The sequence below is a fragment of the Notolepis coatsorum genome (assembly GCF_963971535.1).
Source record: "Notolepis coatsorum genome assembly, chromosome: 1".
NCBI classification, from domain to species: Eukaryota; Metazoa; Chordata; class Actinopteri; order Aulopiformes; family Paralepididae; genus Notolepis; species Notolepis coatsorum.
In genome coordinates, this window is record NC_140165.1 from 231,933,489 (window position 1) to 231,953,503 (window position 20,015).

General features: G+C 41.2%; 2 protein-coding genes across 2 annotated transcripts in view; both read right to left on the minus strand.

Moving 5' to 3' along the window:
- LOC311224239 (uncharacterized protein) overlaps window positions 1–20,015 on the minus strand; it is a 49,030-nt gene that overhangs the window by 10,144 nt on the left and 18,871 nt on the right. The window lies entirely within an intron of this gene.
- Window positions 972–13,701, minus strand: LOC311230030 (matrix metalloproteinase-20-like). Its single transcript, XM_084316170.1, has 10 exons — window positions 13,458–13,701; window positions 10,728–10,981; window positions 6,340–6,488; window positions 5,987–6,118; window positions 4,072–4,233; window positions 3,186–3,300; window positions 2,182–2,324; window positions 1,833–1,989; window positions 1,410–1,510; window positions 972–1,212 (listed from the first exon to the last, which is right to left on the minus strand). Exons 1-10 carry the CDS (start codon window positions 13,569–13,571, stop codon window positions 1,112–1,114), a joined length of 1,428 nt encoding a protein of 475 aa, XP_084172296.1. The 5' UTR covers window positions 13,572–13,701; the 3' UTR covers window positions 972–1,111.

Genomic DNA, 20,015 nt, shown 5'->3' on the forward strand with positions numbered 1-20,015 from the left:
GACTGCTGCTATCTTTCTACCAGTCGGTTGTAGCCAGCGTCCTCTTTTTTTGCTGTGGTGTGCTCGGGGGGGCAACATCAGAGGGACTCCAGCAAGTGGGTGGTGAGCTGGCTAATCTAGAGGTGGTGGCTGAGAGGAGGATGAGGAAAAAGCTAGAAGCCCCCCCCCCCCCCCCTTTATACCGGCAGCCATCAGGCTCTACAACCAAGGGCTCTGCTGCCAGGATAACTATTGCTGTCAGAACTTGGGACGTGAGAACTCATATCCACGTGCACTCATTGTACTATTTTGTATTTTGTACTTTTATATTGTATTTTGTATTTATATTTTATATTGTATCTATAGTGTATATAGATACTGGACTGTATAGGACTGTGAAGCTCTGTACCCCCCCCCCCCCCCCCCCCCCCCTGCTTTGACACCTGCATTTCCCCAAGGGGATTAATAAAGGATCATCTTAGCTTACCTTATCTTATCTTATCTTATGTGTGTTTGAAGAAGAAGCAGATTTATTCTCACAAGAAGAAGCCTGCGTTGTGAAATAATGCTAGATTTATTCTGGCTTGTGAGGCTGTAAGCAGGTAGACACTTGTTTCAAAATTGTGCAATAATTAAAGGTACTGTAAATGGGTTTCTTTTGTTAAAATAAGTGTAAAATTAGAGAACCCTAGATATTTGTACTTATTTCAAGAAACCGTGCCACATTTGCTTACTGCACTGGCAGATTATTTTACAGTAGCGTACTTGTTTCAGGCACTATTTGCTTAAAACTTGTTTTTTTTTGCAGTGCGGAGTTCTCTCTACTAATGGATAAAGTAGGAACAGGATACCAGAACATCTATATTGTGTTTACTGCAGAGCGGAGGGACTGGGAGACCCATTTTACTGACCAAACACTCTATATCAGTGATGACTGTCGAAGTGTAGAGCTATTATTTTAACAAACAAAAAAAGACCACTTACACCTTTAATTTACAGCGATGATAAACAAATAGTGCAACAACTCAAATGGTAATGTTTACATTTTTTGGTTGTTTTAATTCGTTTTTAAAGACGTACACAAGAACTAATCAGCTGACCCCTTTGCCACAATCCTGACCACTGTTTAATGTCAGCAGCCCAGCCAAGTATTTGCTGGCATGGTATTCAGCACCTGGTTTTGTCTCAAGTCATAGTGGTAAGCTTTAGTCCCGCTGAAGAGGTAGATGTTCCCTGCCAAAGAAAATGACACAAAAAAGAAAGTTGTGTTTACAAAAACACAGATGTTGAAATATGAATTGTGTATTAGCGATGTAGGTTTTGTCAAAATATACCGGAGCTATGATGAGAAAGAACTAGTGTTGAGCTGTGGAATACTTGGATGCAATATTTGAATTCTTTGAATTCTTTCAAACAGGTCTGATTCCTACCTTGTAGTTCAAATGCTGCGTCGATCCTCCTCTTGATGGGCCAGTCCAGACTGATTGGTCTGGGAAAGCCTGGGTCCATTTTCCTTCTACTCTCATCATACCTACGGATCAATTAGATGAATAAACACAAGGCACCTTCATTTTCATCACAACCAGTTGCTTTCCATAGCGTGCACTGCAGTGTCTGTGAGGTGTTATACCAGCAAACCATCACTAGGTGGCATACTTTAGTTAGTATGATCTGGAGTATAGCCTACTAAAGGTTGCACATGAATCAGGTAAACAATCTCAATTCTGTTGAGAAATATGATGCTTTATAACATTTTATTTGAAGGCATTGACATCGTTTACCATATAAAAATAATAATATAGTATAAAATATCAGTATATTCTGACAATGCATTCAAGACAACTTGACATTACCGATAATAAACATGTCCACTGAAGAAGATGGTTTTTCCATATTCAGGAACATGCAGCGCCGCATCGACCTGCTTGACCGCGGTGGGGAATCCGTACTCGTAGATGGAGCCAGCGCTGCTCTTCGTCTTCAGCTGTTGAACCACCCAGTACTTAGGACCTGGAAGAACACAGATGTGTCACTGCGTCGGGACACCATGAAAAACAGCAAAATACCGCAAGCGCGGCCAAACGCAATGAGCCCCTTCTATGAAGGCTGTAATTTGGGTGCAACGTCGGTGCTCCGTGCTGGATATCCAGCCTTGTCATGCTGAGGCCTAAGTGATGCTTTGCAGACTGTACATTACCGTACCAGTGAATATGTACGCCACGCCTTTGGCAGGGATGTCGTAGGCCGCGTCTACGCGAGAGTTGATGCCCGGAAGGTATGTCCTGCTGTGGCCCTCGCTCAGCTGGTTCCAGTAGCTCGCCCAGGTGGTCCTCATCCACAGGTACCTGGGGCCAAATAATCAATCTGTCACAGATTATAATCCATGTGTACCTGGGGTCAAATAATCTCACCTGTCACAGATTATAATCCACATGTACCTGGGGTCAAATAATCTAACCTGTCACACATTATAATCTAACCTGTCACAAATTATAATCCACATGTATCTGGGGTCAAATAATCTAACTTGTGTTTCGATCACACCTGTCACAAATTATAATCCACATGTACCTGGGGTCAAATAATCTAACATGTCACAAATTATAATCTAACCTGTATCACAGATTATAATCCACATGTACCTGGGGTCAAATAATCTAACCTGTCACACATTATAATCTAACCTGTCACAAATTATAATCCACATGTACCTGGGGTCAAATAATCTAACATGTCACAAATTATAATCTAACCTGTCACAAATTATAATCCACATGTATCTGGGGTCAAATAATCTAACCTGTGTTTCGATCACACCTGTCTGTCACAAATTATAATCCACATGTACCTGGGGTCAAATAATCTAACATGTCACAAATTATAATCTAACCTGTATCACAAATTAAAATCCACATGTACCTGGGGTCAAATAATCTAACCTGTCACAAATTATAATCTAACCTGTCACAAATTATAATCCACATATACCTGGGGTCAAATAACATAATCTGTCACAAATTATAATCCACATGTACCCACCCATTTGTTTATATTTGGACTGCTGATTGGACCTTTAACCTCTTAAGGTTCAGCGTACCGTATATGGTATGTTTTGCACTTGGCACTTCTACCGGGTCGAAGCTGCATCAGGATGTGTGTGAAGATTAAGAATCATAGTGTTATTATTCATATTACAACATATTTACCTATTTTTAAAGAAAACCATCTCCTTCCCAATGACTGCAACTGCATCAACAGTGAAGGCGGAGTCACATTTCTTAGGTATTAACTCAGGTTCCAACTTCCTACTGGACGGCTTGCCTAGGAAACAGTACAATATATATTAGAAACAGTACAATATCTATTAGAAACAGTACAATATATATTAGAAACTGTACAATATATATTAGAGACAGTACAATATATATTAGAAACAGTACAATATCTATTAGAAACAGTACAATATATATTAGAAACAGTACAATATATATTAGAAACAGTAATATATATTATAAACAGTACAATATCTATTAGAAACAGTACAATATATATTAGAAACAGTACAATATCTATTAGAAACAGTACAATATATATTAGAAACAGTACAATATCTATTAGAAACAGTACAATATATATTAGAAACAGTACAATATATATTAGAGTACAATATCTATTAGAAACAGTACAATATATATTAGAAACAGTACAATATATATTAGAATACAACATACATTACTAGGCTTACCTAGGAAACAGTACAATATCTATTAGAATATAACATACATTCCTAGTTGGCTTGCCTAGGAAACAGTACAATATCTATTAGAATATAACATACATTCCAATTGGCTTACCTAGGAAACAGTACAATATATATTAGAATACAACATACATTACTAGGCTTACCTAGGAAACAGTGCAACCATCTATTAGAATACAACGTACATCCTCACAATGCAATTTAACTATTTCAAACCCTGTCCACTTTTCTTGATCTTCCAATCACAACCGTTGCTTTGTCTGAAGGAAGGGGTTTGAGATTATAGTATTAGTATTATTATGTGCTTGTAACCATTCAGGTGGGTTGCTCACCGTACAGGGTTTGGATCCCGAGCACATCGTCTTTGGGCAGCGTGTACTCTGCACTGCTGTGATACTTGTAGTTGGGATACATGAGAGCGGAGGGTTCCTTGGAGTGGGATAAACCCAGCGAATGGCCCAACTCATGGGCCGCAGCGGTGAACAGGTTGTAACCTGAAACAATCAGCCAACAATGAACCTCGTTCAGAACATCTAAGATACTGTTCTACTTGTCCAAGTATTCATGGAGATCAACTAAGTAAGTTGTACCAAAAAAAAAAAAAAAAAAAAAAATTAAATAAATAAATAAATAAATAAATAAATAAATAAATAAATAAATAAATAAATAAATAAATAAATAAATAAATAAATAAATAAATAAATAAATAAATAAATAAATAAATAAATAAATAAATAAATAAATAAATAAATAAATAAATAAATAAATAAATAAATAAATAAATAAATAAATAAATAAATAAATAAATAAATAAATAAATAAATAAATAAATAAATAAATAAATAAATAAATAAATAAATAAATAAATAAATAAATAAATAAATAAATAAATAAATAAATAAATAAATAAATAAATAAATAAATAAATAAATAAATAAATAAATAAATAAATAAATAAATAAATAAATAAATAAATAAATATAAATTAGACAGCCTCATCACTAGGCTATGGACTAGGTTTCTTAAACTGGGCTTTTTGTGGGTGCATTTTAACCTTCTCTCCCACCTCATCTCCCATTTATCTTAATTATATTGTTTACAATGTTTATTTTTCTCATATTTCTATATTCAGATCTAATCTTATTGCCTATATTTATGTCTTCTACTATTACCCTGCCCATACCTGTACTTCCCATCCCCCCACCCCCATGCTGCTATGTATCAGTCAGTCTGGGGAGGGTGTTGACTACCACATGCCTCCTCCGATACATGTGGAGTCTCCAGTCACTTCTTTTCACCTGACAGTTAGGAGTTTCACTGGGAGAGCGTAATATGCACAGAGGTTCACACTATCTCCTCCAGATCCCCTCCCTACTGAACAGGAGAGCCGAACGACCAGTAAGAGTCGCTGTTGCAACAATCAGGACTCATACCCCACCGGCTCCCACCCACAAACACTGCCAATTGTGTTTGTAGGGACGACTGACCAAGTCTATCTCAAACCCTGCCCCTTTTCTTGATCCTCCAATCACAGCTGTCGCTTACCTCGGACAAACTTTGTTTGTACGAGGAAGTCCGAGGTAAGCGACAGCTGTGATTGGAGGATCAAGAAAAGAGGGCAGGGTTTGAGATAGGTCCATTGAACCCGGCTCTCTGCAGTGGTAGGCAAGTGCTTAAACCTCTACATTACCCAGCCGCTCCCCCTTAGTCTGGGCTAATCTACCATCAGGATTTGATCAGCTATATAAACAATATCACTACTCCTGGACAGTGGCGTCGCGTGGGTAAAATAACTGGGGATGCCAATCTTTTTTTAATACATTTTTTTTTTTTTTTTTATTAAATCTTTATATTTTTATATATATATATATATATATATATATATATATATATATATATATATATATATATATAATGTGGAGAAAGACACCTCCCCTCTGCCTCCTCTCCTCTGCTGCAGTGACTGCATCAGTGACTGCACTGTGTCTCAGTGTATTAGAGAGAGTGAGAAGGAGAAGAGGGAGACATTAAAAAATAATAATAATTATAACACGGAGATGAATAATAATGATTTTTTTATTATTATTGTAAACTATATAAACATTTTTTTTATATTTCTTTAATTTTTTCTTTTTTTTCTTCATATTTCATATTAATTCATATTTTAATAATGGGGAAGCCTGGCTTCCGTTGGCTTCCAGGAGGATTCGCCACTGCTCCTGGAAGGATGTTGTGATGATCTCAAACCTGACTTTTGTTGGTCCATGGTCCATGTTTCATCCTCGTCAAAGTGCACGTCCCCTCCCATCCCCTCCCCCGGCTGGAAGGCGTGGGCCAGCACGCCCCTGGGTCCGTCAAAGGGAAACAAGTCTCCATGAGCTGCATGGGACAGAGATTGCATAGACATGGGTCTATTGCTGTGTGTGAATGAGTCAGGGCTTATAATAGTATACTGTAAGTGTCAGTTACTGTATGTATAAAATATATACCATGCTATATTTATGTATCTTTTGTGGCATCATAAAACATAATAAGGTACTTCACTTTTATTGAATATAAACAAAAAGGAAAGGTTTTCAAAATCGGTTTGATGGTAATACTTCTCCGTGTGAAGGAAAGGACGATGTCAGCTTTGCCCTGGTTGACTTTGATGAACTTCAGCGGAGACGCATCACTCCAGATCTTCAGGGCCGAATGGAAGGAGTTCTCCACATTCTCTCTACTCATGTCCGGGGTGTATTTATCAATCCTGCATGCCGTTGACAAATGGGTGGACACAAATATGAGGTACTGTATCTGTCTAGCAAGGAAGAAATAACTGGACAAGGGCCAGAGTGGGTGGTAATGGTAATATAGGCCAGGGGTTCCCAACGTTTCAGGCCGTGACCCCCGAAATAACGGTGTCAGAGAGCTGCAACCCCCACTATTATAGGAGGCCAAAAGAAATTATTAAAAAAAAATATATAATAATAATAATAATAATAATAATAAATGTTTATTTTATTTTATTTTTTTATGGAAATGTATGGTTGAAACATGCAAACGTTCAAACGCACACACACTAATAAGCATGGGAGGCTTTTAACCAGGGCCGGACTGGGGAAATCATTCAGGCCAGGAAATATAGTGCGAAATATAGCCCCAGTCAGGCCACTTTTTAAGGGGGTCCCCCACCAGGAAATCTTTTGTTACAAATACTTAATTTCCTGCATTCTGGTGCAGGAATTTTTTTATTTGTACCCTTTAAATGCCAGTGTTTGTGATGGTATCACAAATTATTCTTAAAAAACAGGCTAGCTGTATGATTAGCAACAACACTGATTTTGATGGATTTCCTGTTTTTTTGTAATGTCAGATTGAAAATAATACAATCTTTTATTCAACTTCAGCCCTGATCATAACACCACATATTTATTTTATAATCCTAACCCTTTAAATGCCAGTGTGTGTGATGGCATATATTTGCAATATATCAAATGCAAAGTAGATTTTTCTGGGGGGGAATATTACAGGCTAGCATGTGTCAATGATTAGCAACAACATTGATTTGGATGGATTTTTTGTAAGGGTCCCGCCTCCACCAATCACATGCGGCTCCCTTTGTGTGTGTGTGTGTGTGTGAGCAAGAGAGCTCCAACTTGTGTGAATTGCAGTGATCTCCTGGTTGTTCCCCACCTAGGTTATCTAACTATTGCACCGCTGCAACTGGAAACACTGGCCTGGCCTGCTTCTAAGTTCAGTGGCCTGACTGCATAATTTTATTTATTTATTTTTATTTATTTTCTAAATCTTTTATTTTATTTTTTTTTAATATTTTTTTTTATCATCTGGCGACCCCCCCGCGGCGACCCCCACTTTGGGAACCACTGATAGGCTACTGTTGATAAGATATGAATGTTATGGATAATAACAAAATTAAACATGGCAACTGCATGCTACCATGTCCTCCCTCCTCACTCCCCCCCACCCCCTCCTCCCTCATCTTTCTCTGCCGAAGACTTTGCTATCTTCTTTGAGGAAAAAGTGGAGAAAATCCACAGCTCCTTCTCCCAACCCCCACCCATTCCAAACACTGAATCGAGAACCTCATCCTTCACTCTGTCATCTTTCTCTCCCATTACAGAAGCCGAGACCCTGACACTGGTAACGTCGAACCGTCCGACTACATGCCAGCTGGACCAGCTACCCTCCCCACTCCTCCAGACCATAGCACCAGACATCCTCCCATTCCCTTTTTTTTTTTTTGGTCTTTTTCCCCCTCCATTTTCCTCCGATTTTCTCCCATCCCAATGTTAGTCGTATGCCAATTCCCAGTCCCTTCCTGATCGCTGCGCACTTACCCCCCACAGTCAGATCATCTGGGAGAGTGGAGGCTACCACGTGCTTCCTCCGACACACGTCCAGCCAATCACCGCTTCTTTTCACCTGGCAGCGCGGATTCTCATTGAGAGGGCGTAGCGTGTGGGAGGACCACACTATCCCCCTCACGTCCAATCCGCGCTTAGCAGGCGCCCCGACCGAACTGTAGGAGTCGCTGTTTACAACGACCCGGACCCACCCCGCCAGCTTCTCCCACCCTCTGATACAGCCAATTGTATCAGTGCAGACGGCCAGCCAAGCTGGTGACAACCCCGGAGCTGTGAGCTGGATTCGAACAGGCGAATCGAGCTCACAGCTCCGGGGCTGGTGACGAACGCAATCTCCGCTCGGCCACCTAACCGCCACGACATCCTCCCATTCCTAACTGCAACCATCAACTCCTCACTCAACTCGGAGTCACGCCCCTCATAAAAAAAAAAAACCTGAACCCCACCGTCATAGGCTCCTGTCTCTCTTCTCTCCTTCCTTTCTAAAACACTTGAACGTGCTGTATCCAACCAACTTACTGCTTATCTCTTACAGAATGATCTCCTAGACCCTAATCAGTCTGGCTTCCGGACTGGCCACTCCACAGAAACGGCCCTCATTGCGGTCACAGAGGCACTTCACTTAGCAAAAGCGAAAGGCCTCTCCTCTGTCCTGATTCTCCTAGATCTATCTGCAGCCTTCGACACAGTCAACCATTCCTCGCGGCCCTCGCAGGAATGGGAGTGGCTGGATCTGCGCTGACATGGCTGACATCATACCTCAATGACCGCTCCTACCAAGTGTCATGGAGAGGGACCCTGTCGGCCACCCGCCCCCTGCGGACGGGTGTCCCCCAGGGCTCGGTCCTAGGACCCCTTCTCTTCTCCCTCTACACTAAATCACTGGGTAACATTATCACGTCTCATGGCTTCTCATATCATTGTTATGCCGATGATACGCAACTCTTCCTCTCCTTCCCTCCCTCAGATATCCACGTCTCTGAGCCTGTCTGTCCGACATCTCCGCCTGGATGACGACCAACCACCTCAAACTGAACCTAAGCAAAACAGAATTGCTCCACCTGCCGGCCAAATCCTCCCCCCTGACCGACCATTCCATCACAGACGAGAATGCAGCTGTGACCGCGTCCCCGACCGCCAAGAACCTTGGTGTTGTCCTCGACGACCAGTTGAACTTCTCTGCTCACATCGCAGCGACAACCAGAACCTGCAGATTCCTCCTGAGCAACGTCAGAAGGATCCGCCCCTTCCTGACAAAAGAAGCCACCCAACTCCTCGTCCAATCAACAGTCATCTCCCGCCTCGACTACTGCAACGCACTGCTCGCTGGCCTCCCGGCCACTGCCACCAAGCCTCTTCAACTCATTCAAAACGCAGCGGCCAGCCTGATCTCAAACCTACCGAAGTCGGCCCATGTCACCCCACTTCTTAGGGACCTGCACTGGCTCCCCATTGGTGCACGTATCCGCTTCAAGGCCCTCGACCTAGCATACCGTGCGGCAAAGGGAACCGTTCCCGCCTACGTCCGGTCAATGGTCTCTAACTAACTACACACCCTCAAGACCCCTACGCTCTGCATCTTCTGGCCGCCTCAGACCTACTCCTATCCAAGCTCCGGGAGGGTCATCAAAGAGAAGCCGCCTATTCTCAGTCCTTGCCCCACAATGGTGGAATGAACTACCCACCCCAGTTAGGACAGCCGAATCCCGTCCAATCTTTCGCCGTCGACTAAAGACGCACTTCTTCAACCATTATCTGAAATAATGAAAATAAAAATATAAAATCTAACCCCAACTAACCTTATTGTCATGCACTTGTCCTAATAAACTAACCTACACTGTAACACGCAACACTTTGATGAACATTGTTACTCAGCTGATAGAGTTGTACTCTTCCTGATGACTTGTCGTACAGAACTTGTAAGTCGCTTTGGATAAAAGCGTCAGCTAAATGACTGTACCGTACTGTAGCATGTTCCAATAATCAATAATACAGCATTGCAAAAAAGGGAACAGGATATAAATTCTTTCAGTTGTACAATCTCACATGTGACATTCGCATTTCTGAGTGAGAAGTGAATGTTCTAATAATAATAATAATAATAATAATAATAATAATTATTATTATTATTATTATAATTATAATAATAATAATAATAATTATTATTATTATTATTATTATTATTATTATTATTATTATTATTATTATTATTATTATTATTATTATTATTATTATTATTATTATTATTATTATTATTATTATTATTATTATTATTATTATTATTATTATTATTATTATTATTATTATTATTATTATTAAATTAATAATAATAATAATAATAATACACTTTATTTGTATAGCACCTTTCATAATAGAATTGCAGCCCAAAGTGCTTCACAGCAGTAATGTAGACATAATGGACATAAAATAGACAAAAAATTTGCATAAAAGTGGCAAAAATATAGACAGACAATGAGCATAGAATTGACATAAAAGGTAAATGTCGAGAATTCCGAGACTTTGGAGAGAACGTTCCATGTGTACACGAGAAAGGGTTAAAGACTGAGTCATGTTAAAATAATAAGAAGAAGAATAAGTGAATAGGTGTCAGGTGGTCTCACTTGTATGTGACGGTGTTGCTCTTCCACTTGGGCTTGCGAGGGTAGAAGCTGAAGTTCTCCACATCTGGAACACCACACCTGTCCTCCTTCATCACGGCCAGGGTTTCAGGGTCCAGGCGGCCTGTCTCGCTCACGCCAAAGAACACCTGCATTTCCCTGATCTTTTCCTCCATGGCTGAAGCGGACCTGATTCGCCTTCCGGAGATGCTAGCTCCGCTTTGGGGCTTCAGGTGGTAGAACTTCCTAAGGTAGTCCTGTCATTAAAGGAAGACACTGGCATTATTGGAAATGCCCTTACCGTCTTCTCCGGAGTCAGACAAGATGAGAGATACCAACTCCCTCTCTACTGTGTTCAGTAGAAAGCCTGAAAGCCTGAAAGCTAGCCTAGCTTAGCACAAATGAATAGAAGCGGATACAGACTAGCTGGAGTTTTAAGCTAGGTTAGTGGTCCGTATCCACTTAGTTAGCCTCTCTGGTTAGCAGTTAGCCTCTCTGGTATTCACGCCATTAGTGTTAACCACGCTTCTAGGCCTCTTTGCTTTTAGAAAGAATGAAAAAAATATATGATATTATAATGTTTTTATTTATTTTTTGCATTCGACTAAGATGTTGGCAGTCGACTACGGCTCCTTTCGATTGATTAGTCGACTATTCGACTAATCGGTGTCAGCCCGACTGCTGACTTCTATAGACTTAATACAGGTATCTTGTGTTGATTACTGTCTTCTATTATTATGCACTTTGCTACTAAGGAATCTTCCTTGCCTATATTACGGTCTACTACTATGCATGCTAATATGTCTACTACTACTACACTCAAGACTGTAGCACTCAAGTTCAACACTGTTTGACGAACAATCTTACTGACCCTTAGCTGCCAGAGTTGTACCCTTCCTGCTAACTTGTTGTACAGAACTTGTAAGTCGCTTTGGATAAAAGCATCACCTAAATGACTAAATGACTGAATGTAAATGCTGTACATATGCTTGGCATGTCGTCTGAATCTGTGCCTCTTCCTGAAGTGCCATCCTGACATCGACAACAGAGCTAAACAGGACACGTTAGGGCTTGTTCAGACATGTTATTTCCCCCCAAATTGACTGTCTCGCTCTTTATCTCGTTGCCACCAGAGGTGACGTCAGCAGGGGCATGACCTCATGTACAGCAGCACTGCCATTAACCCATTAGAGGCCTGGTGGCATGTTCAGGTTCTGCTTCAGATTACTGTGGAACAGGATTGGAAAGTGGTCTCAATATACTAGGCTCTGACTCACATTCTCGGTCATCAGTCACTCAGTCATCAACGCTTCATGAGATGGCCTCTGGAGGGCATGTCATTTGATACATGTGCTTTGTACAATCAATTACAATACAATTGAATTGAAGTGAAGTGAATTAAAACACAGGCACCGTGGGCCTGTATAGGATTTGTGCTTGTTTTTTGACAAAAACTATTTATTTGTCCATGAGGTTTAAGTGAGATATATGACGGGAGTCATTTGGATAACTGAATGTAACCAATTAGAGAATTAGATAATCATAAAGGATATTAGCCATCCAAACAATGGACTCTTCTGTCTTCTCTCTACTGAGATCAAACCTTCAAAATCCCCTCAGAGATGTATTTTAAACCTATATTGAATAACAATATATATACAGGTTTTTTCCACCACATTATTTAATAAAGTACTGAAAGTCACTTAGCAGCATCTTTACACCTTTACCCTCATTAAGAATGCAAGGATCTCTGAATATACAAATTGGCAACAAGCATGTATTGATATTTTCCAGGAATTGCAAGTCGGAAGCTTATATTGTTTCAAGACATGTCAATTTCTACTCAGCTTTCTGTCTATGCTGGAGCTAAAGGTGTCAAGTTACCACATACTGGACAATGAGAGGCTTGACCTATGTGAGTGATGTCACACATGCAATACAACTCAGATGTCGGGGGCAGTACAGATAAACTCTCCCTCAGTCTCCACAGGAAGAATGTGAGAAAAGCGCTGCACAAATAACAATGTGAATAGTCAAACGACTCAAATCCATGCCTCCAAGAGGAGTTAACCAGAAAGAAACACATTTTTTAATGGAGGGGGGTCTTTAAGACCAACGCAGAGAGGCTTAAGAGAAGCTACTACCCACAAGCCATCTGGAGCCTATATAAAAAAGAACTGTCTAAAAACTAAACTAAATACTCACTGACTATAATACCTATGAAGAAAGTGAAGTCTAGTAAATAAGTAGTAATACAAATATAGGTTAAAGTAGAATACGTTGTTAAAGAGTTTTTCATTCAACTAAGTAATTTGATGTACAGTAAGTATGTGTTTAATAGTGCATTATCATCTGTGCTAAAGTTAGTGGTGGCACATGCTTTTTCTGATCTTGCTGTTAAAGATGGCTGGTTTTGTGATGATTTTTGATCATGTTTTGCATACAATACACGTATCTCAAAACTGGATTTAATTTAAGTACAGTACTTGAGTAAAAGTACTTAATTACTTTATGATCCTGCTTTATGATCCTTTATGATCCTCGTATACGAAATATGAAGCTAAACAAACAATGTGCTGTAACTACCCCCTTTAAAATCTACTTAAAAGTCAGAAAGGGGGCCTGAAGGTTCGGCGATAAAGCCCTTCCTGGAAGGGATTTACCTCTATAATATATACCTCCTGTGCATTTTCCATGGAAGATCCTGCAGTACAGTTTTCCAGACACACAAACCTCAGCGAGCTCCACATCCTCTGGCCTGAGCCATTGATCCTCAAGAATCGGTGAAGTCCACAGGATGTCCACAAGCACCAGCAACACAGGTATCCACAGCCAGAAGAACTCCATCGCTTTTCAAAAGAACATCACAGCAAGCTCATTTTCACCTGGCCCTAGATTTTATGGGAGCATTCTTTCAGGGTTGTTTGTTCGAGGAATCACGTGGGCCAAAAGCTCTCAATCCTGCGTTTACACTAATGCCATACCTGCTCCGATCTTCCAGAGGTTCTGTGGTTAGAACTGCCTCATAAGGAATGTCTGCATAATGCGTCTGGTCCACCCTCGTCTCTACGGCTACAAGACAAAGGTAGAATAAACAATTCCTCATTCCTGTAAACACTTATGGTGAAGGAGCTGTTGCCATGGCCAAATGTTCATTATCAGTATTTGATTGTTGTTGCTACAGGATTTTAATGATACTGAACGATACATCTTCCTCCTGTGGACTGTCAGTGTGGTCCGTAGGTCAGTGTGAAACGGACAGTGAAACTGTTGTATTGTTGTTGTATTGGCTCTGTACTCCAGCACATTCGAGCTGGGGAAAACAAATGTTGTCCATATACTGTATATTATGTTCTGTTGGATGTTCTGTTTTGTATTTCTCTGTGTCATTGTAAATGAGAGCTTGCTCTCAATGATCCTTCCAGATTAAATAAATATTGAATGAATGAAAATGAAAAAGGTGCAGACTTTCAGCTTCAACTTGGGGGTGTTTATGTGAACCACCGTGTAGGAATTGTAGTATTTCTTTATACATTTTTAGGGGACCAAAAGTAATTGTACAACTGAACATAAACTTCATTCATTCATTCAAACTTCACTTCCATGTCACTGTTTTGTCCCCGTTTTAATTCACTTTATATACTGTACCTTAGACAGTATATAACATATTCTCAGATTCTCAAACATAAACATAAAGACGGACAACACGCTCATCACAGAAAAGCTGGATGTAGCCAATTACTTAAATAGTTTCTTCACAAACATAGCCACAACACTGGTAAACAAACTACCCTCCCACTCAGGGCATTATGGGGTAGAACACATAGTAGCTTACTACAAAAACCTAGGGGTCCACAAAGACGACTTCAAACTGGAAATGGTAACAACAGATGAGGTACTCAAAAAACTGAGCGCCCTCCAACCTAACAAGGCCACTGGCCATGACAACATCCCCTCCAAATTCCTCAGAGACTCAGCAGCCGCCATCACCCCAGTCATCACACACATAATAAACCTCTCTATAAAACAGGGACACGTCCCCAAGGACTTCAAAATTGCGAGAGTGACCCCTCTGCACAAAAAAGGCAGTAAATTAGACCCAGGCAACTACCGCCCTGTTTCTATCCTTACCTCCATCTCGAAAGTCATGGAAAAAATTGTATACGAACAGGTCGAAAAATACCTTGCGGAAAAAAATCTAATCTACGAATTCCAATCTGGCTTCAGAACATCCCACTCCACTGACACATGCCTTCTCTATTTAAACGACCACATCAAACAAGAGGTGGACGCGGGCAAATACTGCGGCATGGTCATGCTGGACCTACAAAAGGCCTTCGACACTGTCAATCACACCATTCTGATTGACAAGCTAAAAGCAATTGGTTTTGATAGTCTATCAGTGAGCTGGATGCAATCCTACCTGGAGGGGAGAGAGCAGATGGTGGAGGTAAACGGTACCCTATCCCCCCCCCTCACAGTAAACTGTGGTGTTCCACAAGGAAGCATACTAGGTCCGCTACTGTTCCTAATTTATGCAAATGACATGTCGTCAGCTTGTGACTGCAACTTGTTCCTGTTTGCGGACGACTCAGCCCTGCTGGTCTCTGACAAGAACAAATTACAGGTTGAAAAAACCCTCAGCTCAGAACTAAGCAAAATCTGCATATGGCTCGCTGATAACAAACTATCATTACACATGGGCAAAACAGAGTCCATTCTCTTCGGTTCAAATAACAAACTCAGCAAGACCGACGGCTTCTCAGTTACAGTGGGTGACAATATTGTCACAAGGAAAGAAGATATTACCTACCTGGGTTCCATCCTAGAGGCAAATCTTTCCTGTGACAAAATGGCATCCAATGTAATAAAAAAAAGTCAACCAACGAACTCGTTTCTTGTACCGGATCTCCTCACTGGTAAACAAGAATACCCTGAAGACTCTAGCAGGAGCACTCATTCAAGGGTACTACGACTATGCTTGCACCTCATGGTACCAAAGCACCTCAAAGGCGCTAAAAACAAAATTACAAACATCTCAAAACAAACTGGTCAGACTACTGCTTGACCTTACTCCTAGAACCCACCTCACCCCTGCCCACTTTGACAACCTAGGATGGCTTAGAGTAGACGACAGAGTACAGCAACTTGCAATGGGCCTGGTCTACAAGATACACTACACGACCAAGGTACCCATGTACATGACTAAATACTTCCCAAAGGTCAGTGAATACCACGATCACAACACCAGAGGGAGCTCCACAAATCATGTTAAACCCAGATTCGGCTCAAACAAGGGACTAAACACGTTTCGCAATTATGCCACATCAATGTGGAACGCCCTACCCAAAGCTGTAAAGGAATGTGAATCACTACCCACTTTCAAAAACACTCTCAAAAAACACCTAAGGGAGACTGCAACTCGAAACTGGCCCCTGTAAATGTCCGAACACAACCCCCGCCAATGTACAGTAAATTACCAAGTATGGTCTTGTCAATAATCCAATGTACAGTGTTGTTTGTACAGTTGTACAGTGTCCCCCACCCACCCCTCCTACCCACCCCCCCCCCCCCCCCCCCCACCCAACCACCTCCAATGTACAGTCCAATGTACAGTCCCATAATCCAATGTACAGTGTTGTTTGTACAGTTATACAGTGTCCCCCCCCCACCCCTCCTACCCAACCCCCCCCCCCCCCCCCACTCCTACCCAACACCCCCCCCCCCCACTCCTACCCCCCCCCACCCCCCCCCCCCCCCCCCAACCACCTCCAATGTACAGTCCCACCCCCACCTACCCAATCCAATGTACAGTTTCTACGCCTAATGTATATACTCTTTTCTTTCTGGACTCTTTTTGTATCACAAATACAGTACTGTAATTGCAAATCTGGTATGTCATAAATGTATAGATGTAGCAGTACTGTCTATCTGTATGTCATGTATGTCATATATGTTACGATGAATTGGAAATGGGGGACCCTGGTGTAAACAAGACGAAAGTCTTTCTCTGGTCTGCATCCCCTTAACAATTGTATGTATTGAGCTGTACTGCACTGTACCCATTCTGCAATCTGTTAATAAAGTTTTCATTCATTCATTCAGACTGCAGGTTGCGTCTGGGATCTGGCTGCTACCTGCAAAAACCTTCTTCTGATTCTGCACTCGTTGGCTAAATCCTCAGAGACAACCAATTACTGTAGCTTACTGTACCGCAGGAAGGACATTGAGGATGGTTTCCTCTGCCAAGAACCTCAGTGTCCATGTGGTTAAAGAGGAGGACATTGAGGTGGTGTCTCCTGACAAGAACCTCAGTGTCCATGTGGTTAACGAGGAGGACATTGAGGTGGTGTCTCCTGACAAGTACCTCAGTGTCCATGTGGTTAAAGAGGAGGACATTGAGGTGGTTTATCCTGCCAAGTACCTCAGTGTCCATTTAGACAACAGGCTGGACTGGAAAGAGAACACCAGTGCCATCTTTAAAATGTCTCAGTCCAGGCTGTTTGTCCTCAGGAGGCTCTTGTCTTTTGACGTCATCAGCAGGTCACTCCTGCACATGTTTTATCAAAGCATTTTAGCAAGTGTCCTATTTTATGCCGTTGTCTGTTGGGGGTGCGGCTTAAGGTCATAGAACAGGAACCAGATCAATATAGACCACTGCACTTCCGCGTTACATTGAGCTCATGGGAGAGAGAGCGGGGGGAGAAAATGAATGAATGTGGATGAGAGCCTTGACATTAAGTGGTTGTAGCTACGGCTGTGGGGGTGCTCCGCATTCACAGATTGCCCACGGAGTCTCTCTGGATTGTCCAGAGATCTAGGTTTATCAATCTGCGCATGCGGAGTTCGGGAGTAGGTGCGGAAAAGTGACTATAGCCGAGAAAGTGCAGATCGACTTGAGATTGGTCTCTCCGTGTTCAGGAGACTCAGGCGTATACAAGTATATTGGATCATGTCTCCAGCACCCCCACAGCCGTAGCTACAACCACTTAATGTCAAAGCTCTCATCCACATTAATTCATTTTCTCCCCTCGCTCTCTCTCCCATGATTTCAGAATACCGGAAGTGTTGCGGTGGTCTATACTGATCAGGATCCATTATTGTCTTGACCCCTGACTCTCTAGAAGTGATCACGGAGCAGAAGAATGTGTAGGAAGCTCAAGACTGTTGTTGCAACATGAGGATCATCCGCTCTTTAATGTTTTTAACGAGCTGAAGAGCTCTTTTAGTGACAGGCTTGTTATGACAAGGTGCTCTTCAGAGAGATTCAGGAAGTCATTTGTACAGTCTGCTGCATTTTCTTTTTATTAATATTGTCGTTGACTGTCACTGTGGTTGACGATGATGATGATCATCTGATGTTGACGACTAGGATGGTGGATGTACTGAGGATTGTGGTGATGTCGGTGTTCATGAATATGACGTTGATGTCATCTATAACCACTAACATTATTCTAGTAGAGTCACATTGATGTTTACACTGTTTATTATGGTGCTGTGCTCTCCCCTTATTTTGTACTGCCTTGAGATGTGTATGCCTCTTTTCTATTTTATTTTCACTTTATTTTAGTGATAGGAATATCAATAAACTATACAAATAGGTGGTACGAGTTTACTTGTGTTTATCCAGTGCCTATGAATCAAGGTAAACAACTGTAGTATATGTATGTACGTTTATGGTTTCTCACTGCTTGTGAATGTAGTGCATATTAATATATACTGTATTATGTAATATATACTATTGTACTATGTATGACTCCATATGGTTAAGAATATAGTATGTATAGTATGAGAGAAAGGATATCGTCACTTTCTGATTTTAATACCACTTGGTTGTTTGTCTGTAAATGTCTTATCTGTTGTCATGTTTATATGTTGCGTTTCCACAAAGGAAGAGTAGCTGATGTTCTGCATCCTAATAAAATCCTAAATCCTAAAGTCCTGCCTGTTGTCTGTCCTGTATGTATGGTGGCTGTGTGTCAATTTCCTCTTGGGGAATTAATAAAGTATTTTGAGGGGCGGCCTTCATTTCCAAGCATTTGGAAAGTTTTTGTATTTAGTCATACATTGTTGTTAAAGGCCCCATGAAATCAAAATAGATGTTTATGTTCTTTTTATCACATATGTCTTGCACTTATTGTCACATATATGCTAGTATCAGTCCCAACAATGACAAAAAAGTAGTTTTGTATGTTTTTTTCTTTATTTTTATTATATTTATTTTTGGGCTTTCTGTATTTTTCACCCATCCCAATTTAGTCGTTATGCCAATTCACTTCCTGGTCGTTGCGCGCATTGCCCCACTGTCAGCCTGTGGAGGGTGTAGAACTACCACATGCCTCCTCCGATACACGTGGAGTCGCCAGCCGCTTCTTTTCACCTGACAGAGAGGGGTTTGACTGGGGGAACGTAGCGTGTGCGGAGGTTCACGCTATTTCCCCCAGATCCCCTCCCTGCTGAACAGGCGCCCCGACTGACCAGTAGGAGTCGCAGTTTACAAAGACCACCTGACACATACCCCACCCGCTAACACTGCCTATTGTTCCTGTAGTAGTACAGGAAACACATAAAGACTTAACCCCTAACTTCTCCCGATGAGCAGGTTGGCACCTTGCATGGTTGCCTCCTATGAGGTGCAGATTGTGTCCCAATAGCCTCCGCCGTCGGTGTGTGAATGTGTGAGTGAATGGGTAAAATGTGAGGAACAAAATTGTAAAGCGCTTTGGATTGAAAACGCTATATACTGTAAATGCAGCCATTTACTACTTGCCATTTATAAATATCTGGAATCATGTAGCATTCTGCCTGCTGTCTCATGGGGACTTTAATTTCAAAGTTGTCACATTTAATATTTGATTGATGACTGCTTGAAGGACAAAGCAGAGACAAATGCTCAATACATTTGAATGGGATTTAATGGTATTTACGGTGTACCGTGGACTCTCCACCAGAATACAGAATACAGTATGGGATATGTAGCTGACTTGAAAGTACAGATCGGTGTTTTGGTGACTTTTTCCAATCCAATCTCTCCATTGTCTTCCATAGTAAAACTGGACTGGTGTGACACTATTGTGATAGCCCTGCCCAAACCCTAACACTAACCTTAACCCCAACTTTATATTAAACTTAAACATAATCGTTAAACATTCAAACAAACCATCATCATCATAGTATTTCTGTGTTTGTTTCTAGGTGGGTGGGTGAACGCATGTATCAAATAATATTTTGGTGATGAATGACCACTTAACACTTTGAGTGCCACGCCGTGTTTTCCTTTTTACCCCCTTG

What these genes read in the sequence shown, in the direction of transcription:
- LOC311230030 (XM_084316170.1), bottom strand. Translation starts at nt 13,571, where the DNA reads ATGGAGTTCTTCTGGCTGTGGATACCTGTGTTGCTGGTGCTTGTGGAC. An exon ending in CCTTTCCTTCACACGGAGAA is followed by an intron (nt 6,119 to 6,339) that starts GTATTACCATCA and finishes TGTCCCATGCAG; the next exon opens with CTCATGGAGACTTGTTTCCC. An exon ending in CGTGGCGTACATATTCACTG is followed by an intron (nt 1,990 to 2,181) that starts GTACGGTAATGT and finishes GTGTTCTTCCAG; the next exon opens with GTCCTAAGTACTGGGTGGTT.